Raw genomic sequence first — 20,450 nt, forward strand, 5'->3', positions numbered from 1 at the left:
AATTGTTTATTTCAGTATGCAATAAAGAAAGAAGCAAAATCCTAAAATTCAATTACCCCAAAAGCCATCATGTAACCCTAAACTCACCTGGTCAGGGTGGCTACTACCAGAGGCAGGAAGATAGTGAACAAAAGGCCAGCCTGGGCAATTTAGTGAGACCCTTGGCTCATAAAAACAATCCTCCCAAACACACACACACACACACACACACACACACACACACACACCAAACCTTGAACCCAAGAATTCACTGAAAGCACATTTTTTTGAATTGCCCTTCCTTGACAATTCCAGGCATCCCGTATAGAAATGAGCCCATCTCTTCAGGGGCAGATAGAACCTAATGGCTTTGAACAAAGCCCACCCTGTTATTACCAGTTCATCCCTGAACCTAGTTTAGTTTTCTAGTCTGGAAGAACAGCATCTACTTCTCAGAGCTGGAGTGGGGGTGGAGTGTCACATGACATAATGCACTTTTAGCACCCACCGCCAGCACCCACCCCATTCGTTTGTTATAACTCGGGTACATTTCTTCCTCTCCTAAGCAGAGAGCTGTTCACCTTGGTTAATGACCTTAGACCTTGGACCACTCAGCCACTAATAAACCAAGGAGAAACCCAGCCTGTGCCAGGCCTAGAAATGTCCACCCCCGCCCCCACCCCCTTTAAGACAGGCCGGAATTCTGTTGGTTGATAAATGAGAAGAGCTGAGAAGCCGCTGCGATGACTGTTCCGAGAATCTGATTTGGGAGAAGGCGAATCTCCAGGAGCACCATGGCGATGCTTTGGGAAAGCGGGCCAGCCTACCTGCCTGAAGGAGGACTAGAGAGAGGGGGGATGGCAGAGAGAAATGCTTAAGGGAGATGGCCTGGAGGTGCCCAAAGAGGAACATTTGAAAAGGAAAACAGAGGCCGCATCTCGGGAAGACATCTCCGCGGTGAGTGACATTAAAAGAAGGATTGCGCTTCCCGGGGATACGGATATTGGACCAAAGGCGAAGGACAAAGGTGGGGTATCCAAACTAAGACCGAGCCGCGTAAGCTGTGGGGGATACCCAGGCTGCCCAGGGCTGACGCGGGGCTGGCTAGCGAGGACCGGAAGGCGGGGGTTAAGGGGACACCCACACGGAAGGCGGTGGGGGTCGGGAGCCGGCTGCGGAGCAGCCACCGCGTTGGCCCCGGGGAAGGTCAACGACCCAGGACCGGGAAGCTGTGGGGAGAACCGAGAGGGGCCGCGGTTGCCATGGCGCCGGGCGGGGAGGGGGCGACTCGGGCCCCGCCCCGAGCCCCGCGGGGCCGCGGGTTCCAGATGGTCCCCGGCCTCCCGCGGGAGCCGGCGGCCTGCGGCAGGGGGAGGCTATTGTCCTCCTTCCGCGGCGCCGCAGTCCCGCCGCTCGCGCCCGCGCGCCGCCGCCACGCGCCCGGCCGCCGCCGCCGATCCCGCGCGCCCCCCGCGCCGCTCGCGCCCCGTGACAGCGCCCGCCCGCTGTGCGCCCGCGGCCGGCAGCCACCGGCCGCCGCCCGCAACCGCCCCACGCGGCCGGGCTGCGGGCGCGGCGACGACCGGTGCGTCCCCGTCCGCCGCGCTCCCGCCCGCCCCGCCGGCGCTCCGCACACAGGTAGGTGCCGGCGCCCCGGCCCGCTTTGTCCCGGCCGGCGAGGAGGCGCGCTTTGTGCAGCCGCGTGCCGGCGGCGGGGTCGGGGTCCGGGTGGGTTCCAGGGAGTCGGGAAGGAAGGATGCGGCGCCTGGCCCTGAATCCTGCGGGATACTGGGGACAGGATGCACAGTGTCATGTGCCAGCAGCCAGGTACCAGTGTGAGGACGGTGGGGGTCGAGACTGGGGGGCGCGGGCCTTTCAAGAGCCAAGAGAAGAGTCTGGAAGAGTTGGGGCTTGACAGACGCGCTGATGGATAGGGGTCGGATGGCGCGGAGCGTGTCTGACAGCGCAGGCAGTTCTCCTGCTGAGGCTCCGCAGGCTGACTAGCCGGCGCCGGTCCGGATGCCGAGGACGCGCTTGGCTGGCTCTGTCCCGCGTCTGCAGGCAGTCGTCTCCCTCCCTTATTGAGGGCTCGCTCTGGAGCCGCGTGGGCTTCTCCTGACCCCTTGGGTGCCAGCTCCACGTAGGCTCCCTCGCAGTGTGTGGAAGAGGGGGACACGTTGGCGGCGGCGACCACCTGGCACTTGCAAAGGCTGAAGGAAGCCTCTTCTTTGGAGCTATGGGGAAGCGTCTTGTAAGGTTTTTCGGGGGCCGGGACATTTACAGGGTTGTGGAGTCGGCCTGTCATACAACTACCCAGGGAGGCGTCCTGGCTGGGCCATTCTACCTCCAGCACCACTGTCCATACCACCATCCACTCTGGCAGTGACTAACTTTGCCCTATTAACCTCATGACATTGCTCCTTGTCTGAGATGCAGGCTTGCCCCTGTTCTAACCTGCTACAGGCTGTCTCAGCGGGTTGTTTCTCAGCAGCTTCCCCCTGAGAGCAGCCACAACTCCAACACTGAAAGCTGGCAGATGCCGGCATCTTCCTTGAAGAAGAGGGCGGACTGAGTTCCAAATCTGTATCTTAGCTGGAGGTGTGAGGTAACCTCTTGGCACATTCAGGAGAGCAAAGAATTAGTGAAGGAAAGCTAAAATGGAGCTTTCTGCATCCCATGGAGAAAATGATGTAAACCCAGGATTGGGGAAGGGAGTGAAAGACTCTAAATGACTCTGCAGGAGAGAGTCAAAATTCAGACCCTCTTTAGTCCAGACTCTAAATTCTTCAGAGCAGAGTGAGTCCTGACCTGGGAAATGGTTGGGGGTTTTTGTCTTTCCTGCCTTCCTCCTCTTCTCTGCCCTGGGAACATCTATCTATCTCTTGCCTCCCTCAGAGCCCTGGGTTTCATTGTGATTTCTTTCTCCTTTTTCTGCCAGTTCACCCTTTATACTTTGAAATCAAATAAGATTTTTACTTTGCCAAAGTCCCCATCTCTTCTAATCTATTATTCATCCTGCTGTCATTTATTCCTTTCTGTCTTTCCCTGGCTGCTCCAGCCCTGTCCTCCTTCAGCACTTCTGTGATTCGCTGTGTCAGGGCATCTGCTCAGTTTTGTTAGCTCTAGAGCCCACTCCATCTTCAATCTCCTTCTCATGGATGGGGCTCTAGAGGGGATGTTATATTGGAATTTAGCATGGGATGGGGCCTGAACACACCTAGAAACTAAATCTAGTCACACTCACCCCTGAAAATGTGTCTTCTCAGTTCTCGTAGCTCCCCTAACCAATTCCAGCTGCTTGTCATCCTAGGACAAGAGTGACCCTCAAAGTGTGCTCTCTATGCCAGCAGCTTTAATGTCACCTGGGAACAGGTTAGAAATGCAAATTCCCCATCTCTGGATCAGAAACTTGGGGTAGGGGGAACCATTCAGTAACTGGACCCTCCATTCTAGGTAACTGTGATTCCCGTGAGTTTTGAGAATCCTGGTCCTCCATAGAGCTCAACCCCGAAAGTACTCCAGTTGAGGATCAGCTTTTGCACCCCGGTTTTCATTCTTTCCATGATCCTTTCTCCATCCCTAAGAAAGACATTAATTGGATGGCCAAAAAATAAATAAATAAATCGTACTCAATTCATTCAATGTCTCTTTATTGAATACCTATTCTGCTGGGCCCCCCAAACAAAAAGAAGTTAAGACCCAGCCCTCAATGAGTTAAAATTGGAGCCAGCAGAGAGAAACATAAACAACTGATATAATGTGATAAACGCAGCCATAGCTGCAGCTGAAATGCTGTGCGGAGCACAGAATTGGACCCATCAACTGTCTCTGAGAGAGGAAAAGAGTTAAGCAGAAGCAGGATAAGGTGAGAGGAAGAATTAGAGTACAAGATAGCTTCTAGCCTGGGGGCAGGATTTCTAGCTTTATACACCAGCTAAAACGAGAGAAGAGGGGGAGGGAAGACAGCTGCCCTAGAAGCCCCACATGTACCCAGCTGAGCAGAGTGTGCATCCCACAGTGCTTGGGTGTAAGTTCCCGCAGCACCCCAAGCCTGCATCTGGCGGAAGTTGACATTGTTCTGACACTAACAATATAAGCTACTTGGGCCCAGCTAGAGGTCAGTGGCTAAGAATAAGGGATTGGACAAATTGTAATCTGGATTAGTTGCTGCACCACCCTATTGCCAGAGTTCAGGAATCCTCTGAGAAGAGGGTATAGGGAGAGACGGGGGGTTATGAGGCTGGGGGAGCTCCCCAGCAGCCTATGAGCATAGAGTCTCAGGTCACAGGCAAGGAATGGTGCTCTATGAATGGTGCCAGTGAAAGGGAACCAGAGCAGGATCTGGGTAGGAGAAATTCAAACAGAAAACTATAGGAATCTGGAGATGGCAGCCGGGGACACTGACAGAGAACATATTGTTCAAAAAACTCGGAGGCTGCAGAGTTGGAATGCTCAGAGAACGCAATTTTCAAGGCGCAGAGACAGGGCCTCAGAGCCACAGTGATGAACAGCATTCTCAGGAAGTCTCTGGAGTTACAGCACAATGCTACTAAGGAGATCTCTGACCCCCCATAGTGCTGTCTTGGTTCCTTATCCATATCATGGCATTCTTGGAAACTCAGGTTGCAAAGCACAGATGTCCCTGACTGAACTTTGACAGGAGGAGGTTCCAGTTTCAGGTTTTCTCCCCCAAATGATGGGATTCCACAGAGAATTTGTACCAGCCAGGCCTCCCCTGGAAGGTCTGAATCCTATGCCTGGACCCTGGTAGGTCCTTGGAAGGACCAAGTTGGGTCACCAAAAACAAGCAAGAACAGTGCGTGTTTGGGTTCATGAGGCTTTTGGAGGTCTGGGGAACACACTGGCTTAGAGACAGCAGTCAAAAACTTGCTTCCCTTAAGTGTCTGCTCTTTGTGGAGTACAAAGACACGTGATAATGGTTTGAAAACCTCAGGGGCCTTCAGGGGCCAGGAGGGTAACATAAATATGTAAATCATATTTGCACAGGAGCAAAAGGGAATGGTGAGGTCTGTGGAGAAGGTAGAACCAATCCCACCTGAAAGAATCCAAAATCAGTTATTTTAAAGCCAATGTTGGCCAAACAAAACACTCCTGGGGACTGGCTTCAGTGAGTTTGTGACTCCTGGTAAGAGGGACAAGGTCATATACACTGACCCTCAGGGGTCTTCAGATGTTGGTGTTTTTGTGTAAGGGTCTCTGCATGGGTTGAGAGCTGGAAGTCCCCTTCCCAGAGCTAAGTGTGACAGTGGCTGCTGGTCGGAATTCCCTAACCTGAAGGGCTGGGACGGGACTGCTTTGCCATCCAGCAACTAAGAGTGTTAGGTGACTAGCTCAGGTCGTGCCTGGCCCACAGTGCTCTTTGCTCGGGGTGATTCACCTCTGCCCTGGAATTTACTTTTATATAAATATTTACAGAGCAAATCCAGAAGAATCTGTTGGGGGAAATGATGGGGCAGGAGTCCTAGGCCTAATGGAAATTAAGTTCCCTGTTCTGCTACAGGGATTGAAAAGCCCCAATTGAGGGACCTTAGACCTGAGCTCCCTCACACCTCATTAAGGCTACTCCCAGGGAAATCCTGATGTGCAAGGAAAGGGGAGGGGCTGGCAGCCCTGCCCTTCAAGCAGGTCAGGTTCAGCTTCGTGGAACCAGGTAATGATAGAAGCCAAGTTCTGCCTTTGCGTGCCCTTGGGAACAAACCTTCCCAGCCACCCCAGTCTCACTACCCATTCCTTTTTCCTTCCCCAAACCACAGAAGAGGTTCTCCTTACCTCCTTCCTTCCCAGAACCAGAGATGGCCAAGTTCACAGCCCTGGTCCCAGGAAGTAGAGCTCAGGATTAAAATGTCTTCATATTCAAGAGGTACTAGAAAAATGAGAAATGTAGAATTTGGCATTTTGTTAAAGTTACAGACACCGTTCCCCCACCCCCCACCACCATTCTCTTGAATGGCTGCCGAGCGTCATGTTACACAAGAACTTTGAACAATACTCATTAAATTAAAAAAAAAAAAAAAAAAGTCCCCAGCAACTGATCCCATGCTCATTTGTTAGGTTTGAGGACAAAATGTGTTTGGTTAAGGTCATAAATAATGCTGGCAGCATACATGATCCAGGTTTCCCAGCCAGGCCCTAGAGTGCTGTGGTGAGTGCTAATAACCCACCACACTAATAGGCTCCAGGTCGGTCAGAGAACCTGTAAATCTCTATCTCAGAGACTGTAATTAAGAGAAAGAATTTTGCTTCCAAACCTTGGTGGTGCCAGGTGCCATGGCACATGCCTGTAATCCCAGCAATTTAGGAGGCTGAGACAGGAGGACCATGAGTTCAAGGCTAGTCTCAGCAACTTGGCAAGACCTTCAGCAACTTAGTAAGACCCTGTCTCAAAATAAAAAATAAAAAATGGCCGAGGGTGTGACTCAGTGGTTAAGCACCCCTGGGTTCAATCCCCAGTACCAAAAAACAAAAAAATCCACTAATAACAAAACAACCCTTGGTGGTCCTTTCAGCTGTGTGACCTTGAACCAGTGGCTTATTTCTGTGGTGCTGCTTCCTCATCTATGAAATGGGGACAGCCATGGACCCTGGCCCCACTGGGGGTTGTGATGAGGAGATGCATGTGAACAGCAGGAGCATGTAGCACAGCTGACATTCATGGAGCACATATTAAGCATTCTTTATAGCAAACAAAAGGATATAAAGGGAGAGAACTGTACTGTGTCCTTCTTTGAACTCCGAGGTACTTGGTCCCTACTTGCCTATCAGCTCATCAGTCCATCTAGAGGATCTGTGGTAGATGTGGTAGACCAGAGCAGAAGCTGGGTCTCTCCATCTTCAGTAGCCTACAGGAGGCAGAAGGCTCAGAACAGGAGAAGTGGGGAGGGAAGAACTCTACTTTCCACTCATTACTACCCAAGGGGACTCACACCCGCTGTCTGCCTCACACCACTCCACACACTGCCATTCTGACACATGCTAAGCTCAGGGCCACCTTCAGCCCCCAGCTCTGCCCTGCCCTCCCTCGGCTGAGCCCTTGAAGCCCTTCCTGTCTACCCTGTGCAGACTCGTGTGCTACCCTCCTGCCTCCCTCCACAGGCCATCTGCCATGTTCAGTCTCTCCACATTCCTGTCCCTCATGGTGGCTTCCCCTCTCCCCCTGGGGACCAATTTTCACAAACTAAAACAAACAACCCACCCCTGGCCTTGAGGAGAGCAATGGCAGAGCTAGGGAAGGAAGGACACGATGAGGATGAGGTCCAGAGGCCCGGAGATGCCCTTCACCAGCTTCATCTTCTTGCAGGAGCAGGAAGCCACCCACCACCATGAGCAGCACTCTGTCACCCACAGACTTCGACAGCTTGGAAATCCAGGGCCAGTACAGTGACATCAACAACCGCTGGGACCTGCCCGACTCAGACTGGGACAATGACAGCAGCTCGGCTCGCCTTTTTGAGAGGTCTCGAATCAAGGCCCTGGCAGGTGAGGTCAGGGGAAGACCATTGGAGGTGCTGAGGAGACTGGAGGAGGCTGGTCCCAAGCGGGTGGTGGAGAGTCCTTCACCCCTATGGGAAGACCTCACTTTTTAAGTTGCTGCACTAAGTGGGAAACCCAGAATAGCCCACCAGGCCCCTGGTCCCCAAATCCAGCCTCAAGAGCAAACTTCCTGCAATCCAGAACCTTCCGCAGCCTCCCTTACCCCAGCCCCAGAGATGCCAGCGGAGCTGACCCCTGGACTTGCTCCACTGACTCAACAGCTGCCTTCACTGGCCTGGGCCCTGGGTCATGTCCCTTCCTCCTTTTGCACTCTCACCGTCACTCTGTCTCCGCCCCCACATCCCTGCCTTTCATTGCCTTCCTTGATTTCCACTGTCATTTCCCATTCCTGTTCTCCCTCCCGGCCGCCATCCTCTCTGCACCCTCCCCACCTGTTCCTTCCACCTGCCACCTGTTACTCCCATTATTTCATCTACCTGTTTCCGGAAGCAGGTCCTCTCCCACTGCAGTCTTGTCCGAAGCCCATTCTCCAGGGTTTGCTCTCCACCCACCTGGGTCCCTGCCCTTCCCTGCGGCCAGGGCTCTCCCTTTCGGTGGCTCTGAGCACAAACAAACTCGTTCAGCGGGCCTCCCTGCGTTCTGGGGGAGGAGTTGTCATGGCAACAGTGTGGCTGCCACCTGACACCACCAGCGGCTGGCGTGGGGCTGAGTCACCCACACACCCCTAGGCCACCCACCCAGTCTGGCTCCCCTCTTCCATCCCTCCCTTGTCATTGCCCAGCCCAGTCCAGTGAGAAGTCAGGACTACTCCTAAGAGGTGGCGCCCCAGTGGGTGGCTGCGGAGAGAAGAGATACTGAGGCTGAGGTTCCCAAACCTGGCGGAATGCTTTATCCAGGAACTATTGTCACAGGCTCCCAAGCTCCTCCCTGGCAACAGTGAATCTTTGGCCATATGGGCCATAACTGAGGCTTTTTAAAAACTCCCCAAATAGCTGGGCACCATGGTGCAGGCCTGTAATCCCAGTGACTCAGGAGACCCAGGCAGGAGAATTGCAAGTTTGAGATCAGCCCCAGCAACTTAGCCAGACTCCGTCTCAAAATAAAAAATAAAAAGGTCTGGGGATGTGACTTAGGGGTTGAGTCTCACTGGGTTAAATCCCCAATACCCTCCCAAATCTCCCCACATAGTTCTTCTCAGCCAACGCAGCATCAGTCTAAGGATCCCTGTGTGGTGGCCATTGGTTCTGAAGACCTGGACCCTTTTCCCTTTTGGCAGGGTCTTTGGCTGGCTGTTGAAACTGTCATACCAATGCTTCTCTATCTCAGAGAAAACAGAGGTGTGGGATATGGAAAATGTCCCCTCTTTGAGGGAAAGTGTACCTGGAACCCTAGTTTTTGGTTCATGATTCTCTACTACTGCCATGGTATCTGCACACAGCGCGTGTGCGCACACCAACCAGGACTCTTACCGTATCTGTAATGACACATGCCTCCCAGGACTGTCATGGTGTCTGTGCATGGTCCACAGGCCAACCTGTATGATCGTGATAACTGGGTGCACAGGACATGTGCCACCCGGAACTCTGACCATGTCTGTGTACACACCACCCAATATCGTCCTAACACCTGTGCCCTCGAGACCTGTGCCCCCAGGACTGTTATGAGTCTGTCTGTGCACATAGGCGAGCCACTTGGTGCTCTTTATCTCTCCACTACACGGGTGATGCCCTGAAGAGGCGGCTCCCTATGGCTGTGCTGGTGCACTCTGTGCCTCACACCCCCAGGTGCTCAAGAATACTAAAAGGAAGGCGATGGGGGAGGGGCGAGTGTATGAAGCCCAGGAAGAGGCAGGAAGGAGATGTGGTGGACAGCCCAGCAGTGAGGCGGCACTGGGGACTGGGACATTGGCTGAGGAGAGCCCTCGTGGGCAAGGAAGGGGCTGGAACCATAGATGAAGCTAACTCCCTAGTGGCGAGGACCCTAGCCATACCTATTAGCACAGCTGGGGGCTTGGCTTCTTCCAGGATCTCCTTGTTTCCAGGTTTCTGTTTTTCTGCTTTCTGAGCTAAGATCAAAGCGGGCGTCCTGGAGAGGGACCGCCCAGGGTCACCGGAGAGGGGCCTGCTTGCAGCCCCTGCAGACGGCTTGCTCTGGGGGCCTCTCTCGCGGGTCTTCCCAGTCTTGGGCAACCTGGGGCTGACGGGCAGGTCTCCCGGCGCTGGCAGCTCCCTCCTCCGCCCCCGCGGGCCTGGCCCTGCCGCAGCCCGGCTCCGCCCCGCAGCCTCCCGCCCCTCCCCCGCCACGGTCCGACCTGTTTGTCGGGAGCTGCTGGTGTCTCCTCTCGCCGCAGCCAGGTGTGCCCCGCTCACTGGTTTCAGGAGCTCAGGCATCCCGTAACTCCTTTTTCCCACTCCTTGAAACTCCCAGCATCCTTGAATCCCCGCCACCAGGGACGGCAGCCTCCCGGGACCCCAGGCCCAGGCTCCAGGGGACAGACACTTGCCAGCTGCGAGGCGCAGGGGAGCATGGACTCTGGGCCGCGGGCTGTGTAGGGGCAGCGGGCGGCATGAGCGGGAACGCAGTGGGCAGGGTGCACGGGAACGGCCTGAACGGGGCCGAAGAGCTTTACTACGAGGCTGTGGAAGGGTCTCAGAACCCGGGGGGCCTCCTGCTCTCACCGGCTGCCTTCATCAACCCTGCTCAGTATGCCAGCGTGTTGGAAGGACGCTTCAAACAGCTCCAAGGTGAGTGCCCCCAGGCAGAGTGGAGCCGGTGTGCGAGAGGGGACTAGGGCAGGGGGAACAGCCTGGGCCCAGGAGCTGGAGCCCGCACTTTCTGTGACTCAGATGTTTGTGTTGGGAGACAACGTGACCAGCCCTAGAGGGAATCATTACAAGTGGCCAGAAACTCCAGAGATGTAGACGGAATTGGGAAAGGTTTGGACCCACTGGGAAGGACCATGTGGGGTAGTGGGGGTTGGAGGTTGACCTTGAGGGCCCCACTGGGTGCAAAGGTAAAGAGGATGGAAGGAGCCCTAGGTCAGTGCCAGCAACGGAAGCCTCAGCAGGTTCAGGCAGCTGGCCTCCCAGGGTTTGGCCATGCTCCCCCAGTTAGGGAAGACAGGGAGTGGGCCAGAGGCGCAGAATCTAGAGCTCCTCTGTTTCCATGGGCTTCTGAGTGGGCATCTGAATGTGTGTGAGGGGGCGTGTGTGGAAACTGGGTGTGTGTCAAAGGAGAGGTTGGTAGGTAGAAGTCTGAACAGGCATGTCCGTCCTGGCGCACACATTTAAATATATTTCTGGCAGTCTCTGTTTCATGGTGTGAGTGTGTGTGTGTGTGTGTGTGTGTGTGTGTGTCTAGGGATGCTATAGGCATTTTGTGACGTATGCTTTGGGACTTGGCATTGCCCATGTTTCTAGCCATCACTGTTTCCATGTCTTCCCCTTTTATTCTACCTGTGTGCTAAAGTGGCCTCACCCCACCGTGCCTGATAGCAGGGCAGTCCCTGCTGGATCCAGTCATGGCAGGATGATCTGGGCCATCCCCAGCTTAGGCAGAGCCTGTAGACTCTGAATGGTGTCCAGAGGCACCCTTGGTTCCACAGGTGTTCTGGAGCATCCCACGCGGTCATTAGGACCCCAGGTTTGGCACAGGTACAGGGGCTGGAGGTGAGAAAGACAGGAATAGACATGGGTGTGTTGCTGTTCTGTGGGTGAGGTGCACAGGAATGTGAGATTAAGGGATGAGTCTTTTCAGTTTCTGAGATGCTGGTGCTGAGATGGGAACAAAGGTGACTTTTCACGCCAGGCCACTTGGGCTAGGTTCTCACACTGGGTTCTTGGAGGAGAACTGGCAGGAATCATAGCCACCAGACAGCTTCCCAAAGGCCTGAACCTCTTTCTTCCCTTGGCAAAATTCTTAATTTTCATTTTTCTTTTGGTACTGGAAATTTAACCCGGGCCTGCTCTGCCACTGAGCTACATCCCCAGCCCTTTTTGTTTTTTATTTTGAAACAGGGTCTTACTAAGTTGCTTAGGGCCTTGCTAAATTGCTGAGGCTGTCTTTGAACCTGCAATCCTCCTGCCTCACCCTCCTGAGCCACTGGGATTACAGGTGTGCACCCCGCGCCCTGCTAATTCTCATTTTTCTATGGAACCTGACAGCATCCCCTGACCAGGAGCCATCCTGTGGGCCAAGCAGCAGGACTTTTTCTATTTCTTTTTTTTTTTAAATCGGCACCTAACTCGGCCTGCCTGCCTCCCTTGTTTTGGAGAGCTCCCCAACTTGCAAGGTCTTGATTCTCAATCTTGGGATGTTGGTGTCCTGGGACTAGGTGCCCTGCAGCCAACTGGGTGACCCCACCCCAGAAGTAGAGTGGCCCATCCTTTCTGTCCATGATCTAAGGACAGTGAGCTGAGGAGGCCCGCAACCTCTCCACTGTCAAGTCCTAATGACCACTTGGTAGGGCCGCTGCTGTAATTTCAGACCACGCCCTCTGCTTTGTTCCTTTATGGCAGCTCCTTACCAGGAAGCCAGCTGTGCCAGGCACCCACTAGGTTTCCCATACTAGTATCTCATTTAACCAACATGATGAGTGTTAAAGTAGATAGTAGCTTGCCCATTTTACAGGTGGGGAAGTTGATGGGTGGAGTAGCCTGCCTAGTGTTCCCCCACTGTTACGTGAAGGAGCCCAATCCCAGCCCCTCCGTGGACAGTTTCTTTTCTCTTTCTCCTCAGAGCCTGCTTTCTGTCTCTCCTTTTTTTTTGTTTTTTACTTTGCTTATGAGCTCATTCCAAATTCCTCACTTCCCACCTGACTTCCTACTCCCCCCCCACACACACACAACTGGTATTTAGAAGCAGGCATACCGTACTCAAAGGATAGAAATGACCCCACGTTGCCACCACAGATGAGCGAGAAGCCGTGCAGAAGAAAACCTTCACCAAGTGGGTGAACTCGCACTTGGCCCGGGTGACGTGTCGGGTGGGAGACCTGTACAGCGACCTCCGGGATGGGCGCAACCTCTTGAGGCTCCTGGAGGTGCTCTCGGGAGAGACACTGGTAAGCTGCGATCATGGGGGTGGGGATCAGCAACTGACCAAAGGGACAAGCCACAGGAGGGGCCCCTAGAGAGACGAGCCACAGCAGGGCAGAGCACAGGGAGCCCCTCTGCCCAGAGGATGGTTCCGCTCCAGGAGGCTTTGCTGCGTGGATTTCACAGGGGCCTTGCTGCGCAGAGCCAGGAACAGTAGCCCCATTGAAAACACTTCTTCTCCCACCCACTCTGGGTGCAATTAATTCCCTTGGGAATCTTAATCTGCCCAAGCCTCATCTATTACCTTAGCGTCAGCTCCTTGACCTTTGCCCCGGCCCTGAGGCTGTCCCTGTGTTCCTGAGGGAGGACATGGGAAGGTGTGCCCAGCACGGCCCTGGGAAGGCTGGGGAGGAAGGAGGAGACCCGCAGCCCCATGCCACTGTGCCACCTCCCCACTGTCCCCCAACAGCCAAAGCCTACCAAGGGCCGCATGAGGATCCACTGCTTGGAGAATGTAGACAAGGCTCTGCAGTTTCTGAAGGAGCAAAAAGTGCACTTGGAAAACATGGGCTCCCATGACATCGTGGATGGGAACCACCGACTGACCCTTGGGCTGGTCTGGACCATCATCCTTCGGTTCCAGGTACCCTCGAAGGTTTTCCTCAGTGAGCGGACCAAGCACCTGTTCTGCACCTGGAACAGTTAAAGCTGGTCCGTGATAAGTTCAAAAATGGAGTGTCAGGAACCTGGCCCAGAGTTGGCCAATGCAGCCACATCTGTGTGCCAGATCAGGGGACTCGCCTTGTTATACAGGGGAGAGACAGTTTGGAGTAGCCCAACTCCCTGTGGCAAAGTTCCCCAGAGCCTGCTCTGTGTGCTGGTCATGTGCCTTGGGACCCCAGGGTGGTTCACAGGGGATTAGGAACTTATAAACTGGTCCGTCATTGCAGAGAGTTTGAAAGTTTGAGAACCACAGGAAAGGTCTGGCCTCCTCCTCCATGGGCTTATGTCCCAGTGTCATCTCAACTCTCCTGGTCACACCTGACCTCTCTGCCTCTTCTAGCCCTAAGCAGAGTTCTGTCGGCTTCACCTTTGAAAGCAGATCTCAGAAAATGTCCACTGATCTGCCCTCAGCTCCCCACCCGGAAGAACCAGCTCTCTTCGCAGGCACTTGTACTCACCGGCTTCCCACCCCTCCTGCTGCCGTAAATTCCTCAGACCCAATGGTTCATGTCACTTGCCCAGGCTGAAAGGGCCCTAGGCTCTGTCCCTTCACCTGTATGATGGCAGTCTAACAAGTCTTTTCCTGCCATTTCTGAGTGTCTCTGATAACGCCAGGTGCCCCTGTCCAGGGAGTGAGGTCCCTGCATTTCTTCCTTTTTAGATCCAAGACATCAGTGTGGAGACAGAAGACAACAAGGAGAAGAAGTCAGCCAAGGACGCCCTGCTGCTCTGGTGCCAGATGAAGACCGCAGGGTGAGGAGGCCCTGGGCATGTGGCAGTGGAGGGCCAGGTGCTTTGAGGCTGTGCATCAAAGGAAGGACGGGCTGTGGGATCCACAACCTGGAACTGTCGTCCTTCCCTTCCAGACCAGGGCTCGGCCCCACTCTCCACTTTTCCCTTTTTCCAGGTATCCCAATGTTAATGTGCACAACTTCACCACCAGCTGGAGGGATGGACTGGCCTTTAATGCTATCGTACACAAACATCGGTAAGACCGGTTTGCAAGCACGTGGGTTAATGACCCAAGGGACACATAGGTAGGCCAAAGGTGATGAGATGAGCTCACCACAGCTGTAAGGAACAAGTGTACAAAGAGGAACTGGAACGTGGGAGCATCGTGCTCCACCAAGAACTTATGTTAGAAGTAGGGGGTGCTATGGGGGAGGGTGGGAGCAGTGGAGATTTGGTTTGGGTTACTCCCTTTTTTTTTTTTTTTTCTGGTACTGAGGATTGAACCCAGGGATACTTAATCACTGAGCCACATTCGCAGCTCTTTTTTATATTTTATTTAGAGACAGGGTCTTGCTGAGTTGCTAAGTGCCTTGCTAAGTTGCTGAGGCTGGCTTTGAACCCACAATCCTCCTGCCTCAGCCTCTGGAGCTACCGAGATTACAGGCATGTGCCTCCGCGCCCAGCTGCAGTGTTCCCTTCTAGACAAAATTGAGTTGGACTCTTAGGGATAAAGGGGAACAGACTGACTTTTCCTCTTTGGGGATCTCATGTGCTTTTCTTTTAATTTTTAGTGTAGATGGACACAATACCTTTATTTTATTTATTTATTTTATGTGGTGCTGAGGATGGAACCCAGTGCCTCACACGTGCCAGGCAAGCACTCTACCACTGAGCTACAGCCCCCAGCCCTCATGTGCTTTTGATATCTTCTATCTCCCCCTGCCCCAGGCCAGACCTGCTGGATTTTGAGTCCTTGAAGAAATGCAATGCACACTACAATCTGCAGAATGCTTTCAATCTGGCTGAAAAGGAGCTGGGATTGACCAAGCTGCTGGATCCTGAAGGTGGGGCAGAGGCAGAAGGCTGGGCTGGGGAGGGGAGGACGTGGAGCAGCTACCCGTGGTATGGGGTTTCTTGGGGCAGGGGAATGAAAATGTTCTGGAACTATGTAGTCAACAATGATGGCCCAACCTTGTGAATATACTGAAAACCACTGAGCTGTGTAAAAAGATGAATTTATGGTATGAAAATTATATCTCAAAAAAAAAAAAAAGTCTGGAGGAAGAAAGGGATTTCTGCAGAAGAAAGATCCCAGGGCTCTTGGGCTCCATCCCAGCTCCTGCGTAGAGAAGCTCTGTGACTGAGAGCTAGTCCTCGTGGTTTCTAGGGGCCCTTCTTATTCTAAAATTCTAGGGTTCTAACTTAAGCTACATGAGCTTGAGGTTCCACTGAGAACTGGCCCCTGGTCAGCTGCCCCTCTGGACTGGCTCCTGTGCTTCTGCTCAGAAATTTGATGAGATCAGTGATGGCCACTCGGCTCTTCCTTTGTACCTGGTGTAGCACTGCACTTGACATGTTTTAATTAATCAAATCCTTACGACAACCCTTGGAAGCCCATACCATTATCATCTTCAGTTTAAGAAAGAGAAAGAACACGGAGCCTATAAAGGTTGAGCACCTGGCTAAGGCCGTGTGGCTGGTGGAGCTGAGATCTGACTTCCAGCAGCCTGGCTCCAGGGCCAGTTTCCTCAGCTGCCTTTGGCAGAGCAGAGAGCAGTCTGGTGCAGCCAGAAAGGGGAGCAGGGAGGGGCCAAGCACCTGCCTGTTGGAAGAGCTCCAAACCTCGCTGGGCAGGTTTGGGTCTTGGTCACTTTCTCCTGCTTCCCACCCCACCTGTGGCCCCATCTCCTGAGCGCTCTTAGTCCAGCATGGTGACATCACCGTCAGTTACCTAGAGACAGAAGTAGGCTGAATTGAGTTCCCTGGAGAGCTTTTGAGAAGCACATGGTTGTGTCCTGCAACTTCCGAGATGACGTCAGTGGCTCCTGCCTGCCTGCGAGTTTTCAGAAGCAGTCAAGGGGCTTCCAGTCTCATAGTCTGACCTTTGGGAAGGATGAAATCTGGCCTAACTAAAGGAGCCCAGGGATTTCAAGTCACGGTCAGCCTTGCTCAGGTGGTGGAAGCTGTTTCTGCTTGAGGGACTCTCGCCGTTGGGTGGCCCATCGCTGAGGTTTGGGACTTAGACTGGAAACAAGGGTGGCCATGTCCCAGGACAGGGCTAGGCACTGGCCTCCGTGCGTGTCTACTGCGCAGCATCCCAGGTCCAGGAGGCTTAGTCTTATGTCCCACTGCCCCAGAATCTGTTGGCTTCTTAGACATCTTTCCAGCCTGCAAGCCCAGGCTCTGACCTCAAATGGCAAGCTCTTTCTTTTCTAGTGTTTCTTCTCTCAAGCAACTAGTTTTCATGTCCAGTGGGCATGCTGGGAAGAAGCACGCTTTGGCTTCTAGGTTGTGTACACTGTTTGAAGGGCCTGTCCTTGTCTAGGAGAGGGGGAAAAGGTGAGCTTTTCTCAGCCTTTTTAGTCTGAACAGTGGAGGTGTCACTTTGCTTGTAAGGGAGCTGAAGACATGCCCGCCATGGAGGGTTGGGAGGCCTGGGCACAGTGCAAGTGGCTCAGGTTTGGGGCCTGCTTCCAGGAGGCAGGTTTCTGAAGCCCACCTGACCTGAGTATTCCCATTTCTCAGATGTGAATGTGGACCAACCAGATGAGAAATCCATCATAACCTATGTGGCTACCTACTACCACTACTTCTCCAAGATGAAGGCCCTGGCTGTGGAAGGCAAAAGAATTGGCAAGGTACTGCTCACCGTGAGACAGGAGGTGGAAAGGCCACAAGAGGCCTGGCCCAGGGGTCTTATTCCCCGAAAGCAGGGGCAAAGTGGAATTGCAGGACTGTGCCAGGGACCCCCACTGGCAAGAACCCTATGTCCTTGTCTCCTGTGGTGCAGGTGCTGGACCACGCCATGGAGGCGGAGCGCCTGGTGGAGAAGTATGAGTCTCTGGCCTCTGAACTGCTACAGTGGATCGAGCAAACCATCGTGACCCTCAATGACAGGCAGTTGGCCAACTCCCTGAGCGGTGTCCAGAACCAGCTGCAATCCTTCAATTCCTACCGCACCGTGGAGAAGCCGCCCAAGTAAGTGCCCCCCAGGTCCCACCCTGCCAGGGCATGCGTGCCCTGAGCTGTGCCCACGTGAGAGGAAGCCTCATTTACGAGTGGCCTTATGGGAGGGACGTTTGGCAGTACATGAACTCAGGAGGCTCATTTCCCCCAGCTCAGCGCCAGAATCATACAAACGACATAGTTGCTCCAAAGTAAAAATTCTCAATCATGAGCCATTTTTAAAAATCTGTGCTGCGGAAATGCTCACCACAGTGTGTCGAGTCATTGGGACAGGTGTTGCAGCACCCCAGTCCCCCCGCAGGGAAACGCGCCACGACCTGACAGGCAGGTCACACCCAGCAGCACGGGGGTGACTGGTGAATGAGCATCACAGAGGTTCCTATCATTTATATATTTTAGCAATTAACTGTTTTCATGTGTGGAATTGCTATTAGGTGATTCTATATGGTACATGCTAAAACTTATGGTTTTTTTTTCTGTTTATCATTAAGCCCTCTTTTAATTAATGTGTCAGCTCCAAAACTAATTTTCATTGAGAAAATAATTGTTTCTGTATAGTCCAGGGATTGATTTAAGGTGTGCCTTTGCCCGGAGAATTCTGGATACGAAACAAAGATGTAACTTCAAGGATGTTCACGAGCATGACCTTTGTAAAAGAAAAATAAGTCAGGAAGTCTAGCATGGTAACACACACCTGTAATCCCAGCGATGGGGGAGGCTGAGGCAGGAAGATTGCAAGTCTGAGACCAGCCTCAGCAACTTAGCAAGGCTGTGGCTCCAAATTTTTTAAAAATCAGAGGGACTGGGGTCAGAGAGCACCCTTGTGTTCAATCCCCAGTACTGCAAAAGGTAGGGAGGACAGGGCAAGTCACAAGGCAATCACTGAAAATAGTATTGAACAAATGTATTTAATGACATAAAAAGATATTAATGAGAAATAATCGAAGAAGCAGGCTATAGGAATTCTTTGTGGACCACAGAAAACAAAATGCTAAGTGTCCAGCTTCCAAGCACCTGAGTTCAAATCTTGGCTCTGCTACTGAGCCGTTGTGTTGGGCAACCTCTTTGGCCTCTCTGTGTCTCAGCTTTCTCTTCTGTAAAATGGGGATAATTGAGAGAATGTAGACTATGGAAAGAGAGAAGCAAGTTAGTGCTTGCCAGGTGCTGGGAGCCTGCCCAACTTACAGCAAGAGAGTCCTGGTCTTGTTAGCTGTGGATACACCGGGACTCTGTGGAAAACAAAAATTAACAATCATGTACAAAGGGGTCACAGTGGTCATCATTTCTGTGTGGCTTTTGTTGCTCTAAAACAATGTTTTTGGGTTTACCGGTTTGTTCTGGCTTTCACACAAAGGCGTGTGTTGCTTTTATGACAAGAAAAGCAACCTAGGTCACTCCATGTTGTAGTTGAGTCCTCACAGGCCCCTAGTGGCCCTTGCCTCTGACCCCAGTTTGGTCCCTCCTCAGGTTCACTGAGAAAGGGAATTTGGAGGTGCTGCTCTTCACCATCCAGAGCAAGCTACGGGCCAACAACCAGAAGGTCTACACGCCCCGCGAGGGCCGGCTGATCTCTGACATCAACAAGGTCTGTAGGCACCCTGTTGTCACTCAGGGGGCCATCCTCGGCAGCCCAGGCCCAGAGCCCTCTTGACCTCCACCAAGCCCTACCACCCTAACTGAATACTCCACCTCACTGTGCCCACCCTGAGACATGACTCTTGGTGCATCCTCTTAAACATCTTGCCCAGTTCCTCTTCCTCTGACTGTCCCTATAGGGTCATGTAAGGAATTATACTCCAAGTCCCTTGTCTTATTCAACAGGTCCCCAACTCACTATTTCTACTTTCTATTTCATTTTTTCACAAACAACACATAGAAGATGAATAAAAGTAAAACAAAGTTTGCCCACACTCCCACCACTGCAAACAAATCAAGCAGTTTCCAGTGATTTCCCTCCAGCCCTGGTGCAGAAGCAGGCATAGTTATTGTGAGGTTTCCCAGCACGTCCGGCGCTCCTGTTTCTCCATACCACCACACACAGGCAGGCGCCTCGCGGACCACATTCCATGGGTCTGCTGGACGCGGGACTTACCTGTGCCCCTGCCCCTCCTCTCTGACCCTCCCCACCCTGGCTCTGATGCACTGATCCTGTCCCCACCATGCAGGCCTGGGAGCGGCTGGAGAAAGCAGAGCATGAGCGGGAACTGGCCCTGCGCACGGAGCTGATCCGCCAGGAGAAGCTGGAGCAGCTGGCCGCCCGCTTCGACCGCAAGGCCGCCATGCGGGAGACCTGGCTCAGTGAGAACCAGCGTCTTGTGTCCCAGGTAGGAAACCAGGGCCTCCAGGGACATCCAGGCTGGTGGGTTGAAATGGAAGGGAGACAGTGATGAGTAAGGAGCCCTGCAAGGTGGGGAGATGATCAAACACGAAATCCATCGCACAGGTGGACAGACCGAGAAACTCAGGAGCAGCCAGGCACAGTGGCACATGCCTGTAGTCCCAGCAATTTGGGAAGCTCAAGCAGGAAGATCACAAACAAGTATGAGACCAGCTTCAGCAATTAAGCACGACCCTGTCTCAAAATAAAAAACAAAAAGGACGCCCCTGAGTTCAATCCCCAGTCAGAACAAGCAGGCAAGAGACAGACTCAGGTCCAGGGGCCAGGAGCTCAAGCAGGAGAAAAGATCGTGGGATAGGGGGAAAGGAAACTGAGAGCCACCTCCAGGGGCTGGCATCTTGCAGCCGGGCGCTCTGGGAGGCAGCCGGGGCCAGCAGAGGTTCTGTCCTTTGGTTCCCAGACTTCCCCTCTCGCCTCTCTGCCACAGGACAACTTTGGGCTGGAACTGGCTGCGGTTGAGGCAGCAGTGCGGAAGCACGAAGCCATTGAGACCGACATCGTGGCCTACAGCGGCCGGGTGCAGGCAGTGGATGCTGTGGCTGCCGAGCTGGCCGCCGAGCGCTACCACGATATCAAGCGTATCGCTGCTCGGCAGCACAATGTGGCTCGGCTCTGGGACTTCTTGAGGCAGATGGTGGCTGCGCGTCGGGAGCGGCTCCTCCTCAACCTGGAGCTGCAGAAAGTGCTTCAGGACCTGCTCTACCTCATGGACTGGATGGAAGAGATGAAGGTAACGGCCGGCGCTAGTGGTGGGACTCCAGTGGTTGAAATCGTGGAGGTGCTGAGATGGCCTGAGTAGATAAAGCGGGGAGCGGCCGGCTCACTAGGTCAAGGAGTTTGAATTTTATTCAAAATAACATGGAGCACTTAGTGATTCAAAGGTT

At 53.4% G+C, this 20,450-nt stretch overlaps 2 protein-coding genes across 9 annotated transcripts in view; one reads left to right on the plus strand and one right to left on the minus strand.

The window, feature by feature from the left end:
• The first annotated feature begins 494 nt into the window (after positions 1 to 494).
• Positions 495 to 20,450, plus strand: part of Sptbn2 (spectrin beta, non-erythrocytic 2) — a 38,044-nt gene continuing 18,088 nt past the window's right edge. For 2 of the 7 annotated variants that reach the window (XM_040284051.2, XM_078045527.1), the window contains exons 1-12: positions 495 to 936; positions 7,298 to 7,476; positions 12,402 to 12,553; positions 12,997 to 13,170; positions 13,912 to 14,003; positions 14,158 to 14,238; positions 14,931 to 15,046; positions 16,728 to 16,840; positions 16,993 to 17,180; positions 18,636 to 18,753; positions 19,334 to 19,492; positions 19,994 to 20,296. In XM_040284051.2, the coding sequence (XP_040139985.2) occupies positions 7,320 to 7,476; positions 12,402 to 12,553; positions 12,997 to 13,170; positions 13,912 to 14,003; positions 14,158 to 14,238; positions 14,931 to 15,046; positions 16,728 to 16,840; positions 16,993 to 17,180; positions 18,636 to 18,753; positions 19,334 to 19,492; positions 19,994 to 20,296 (1,653 nt within the window). In that variant the 5' untranslated portion in view covers positions 495 to 936; positions 7,298 to 7,319. Of the gene's footprint in view, positions 937 to 988; positions 1,007 to 1,513; positions 1,618 to 7,297; positions 7,477 to 7,524; positions 10,236 to 12,401; positions 12,554 to 12,996; positions 13,171 to 13,911; positions 14,004 to 14,157; positions 14,239 to 14,930; positions 15,047 to 16,727; positions 16,841 to 16,992; positions 17,181 to 18,635; positions 18,754 to 19,333; positions 19,493 to 19,993; positions 20,297 to 20,450 lie in introns of those variants that run through there. The other 5 variants (XM_040284052.2, XM_078045528.1, XM_078045526.1 and 2 more) reach the window with 5 other exon arrangements.
• Positions 18,058 to 20,450, minus strand: part of Rbm14 (RNA binding motif protein 14) — a 75,570-nt gene continuing 73,177 nt past the window's right edge. For both annotated transcript variants that reach the window (XR_013437403.1, XR_013437402.1), the window contains one exon: positions 18,058 to 20,357. The gene's annotated coding sequence lies outside the window, so the exon portion shown is untranslated. The remainder of the gene's footprint in view (positions 20,358 to 20,450) is intronic.

The sequence above is a fragment of the Ictidomys tridecemlineatus genome, chromosome 4 (assembly GCF_052094955.1).
Source record: "Ictidomys tridecemlineatus isolate mIctTri1 chromosome 4, mIctTri1.hap1, whole genome shotgun sequence".
In the NCBI taxonomy this organism is placed as follows: Eukaryota; Metazoa; Chordata; class Mammalia; order Rodentia; family Sciuridae; genus Ictidomys; species Ictidomys tridecemlineatus.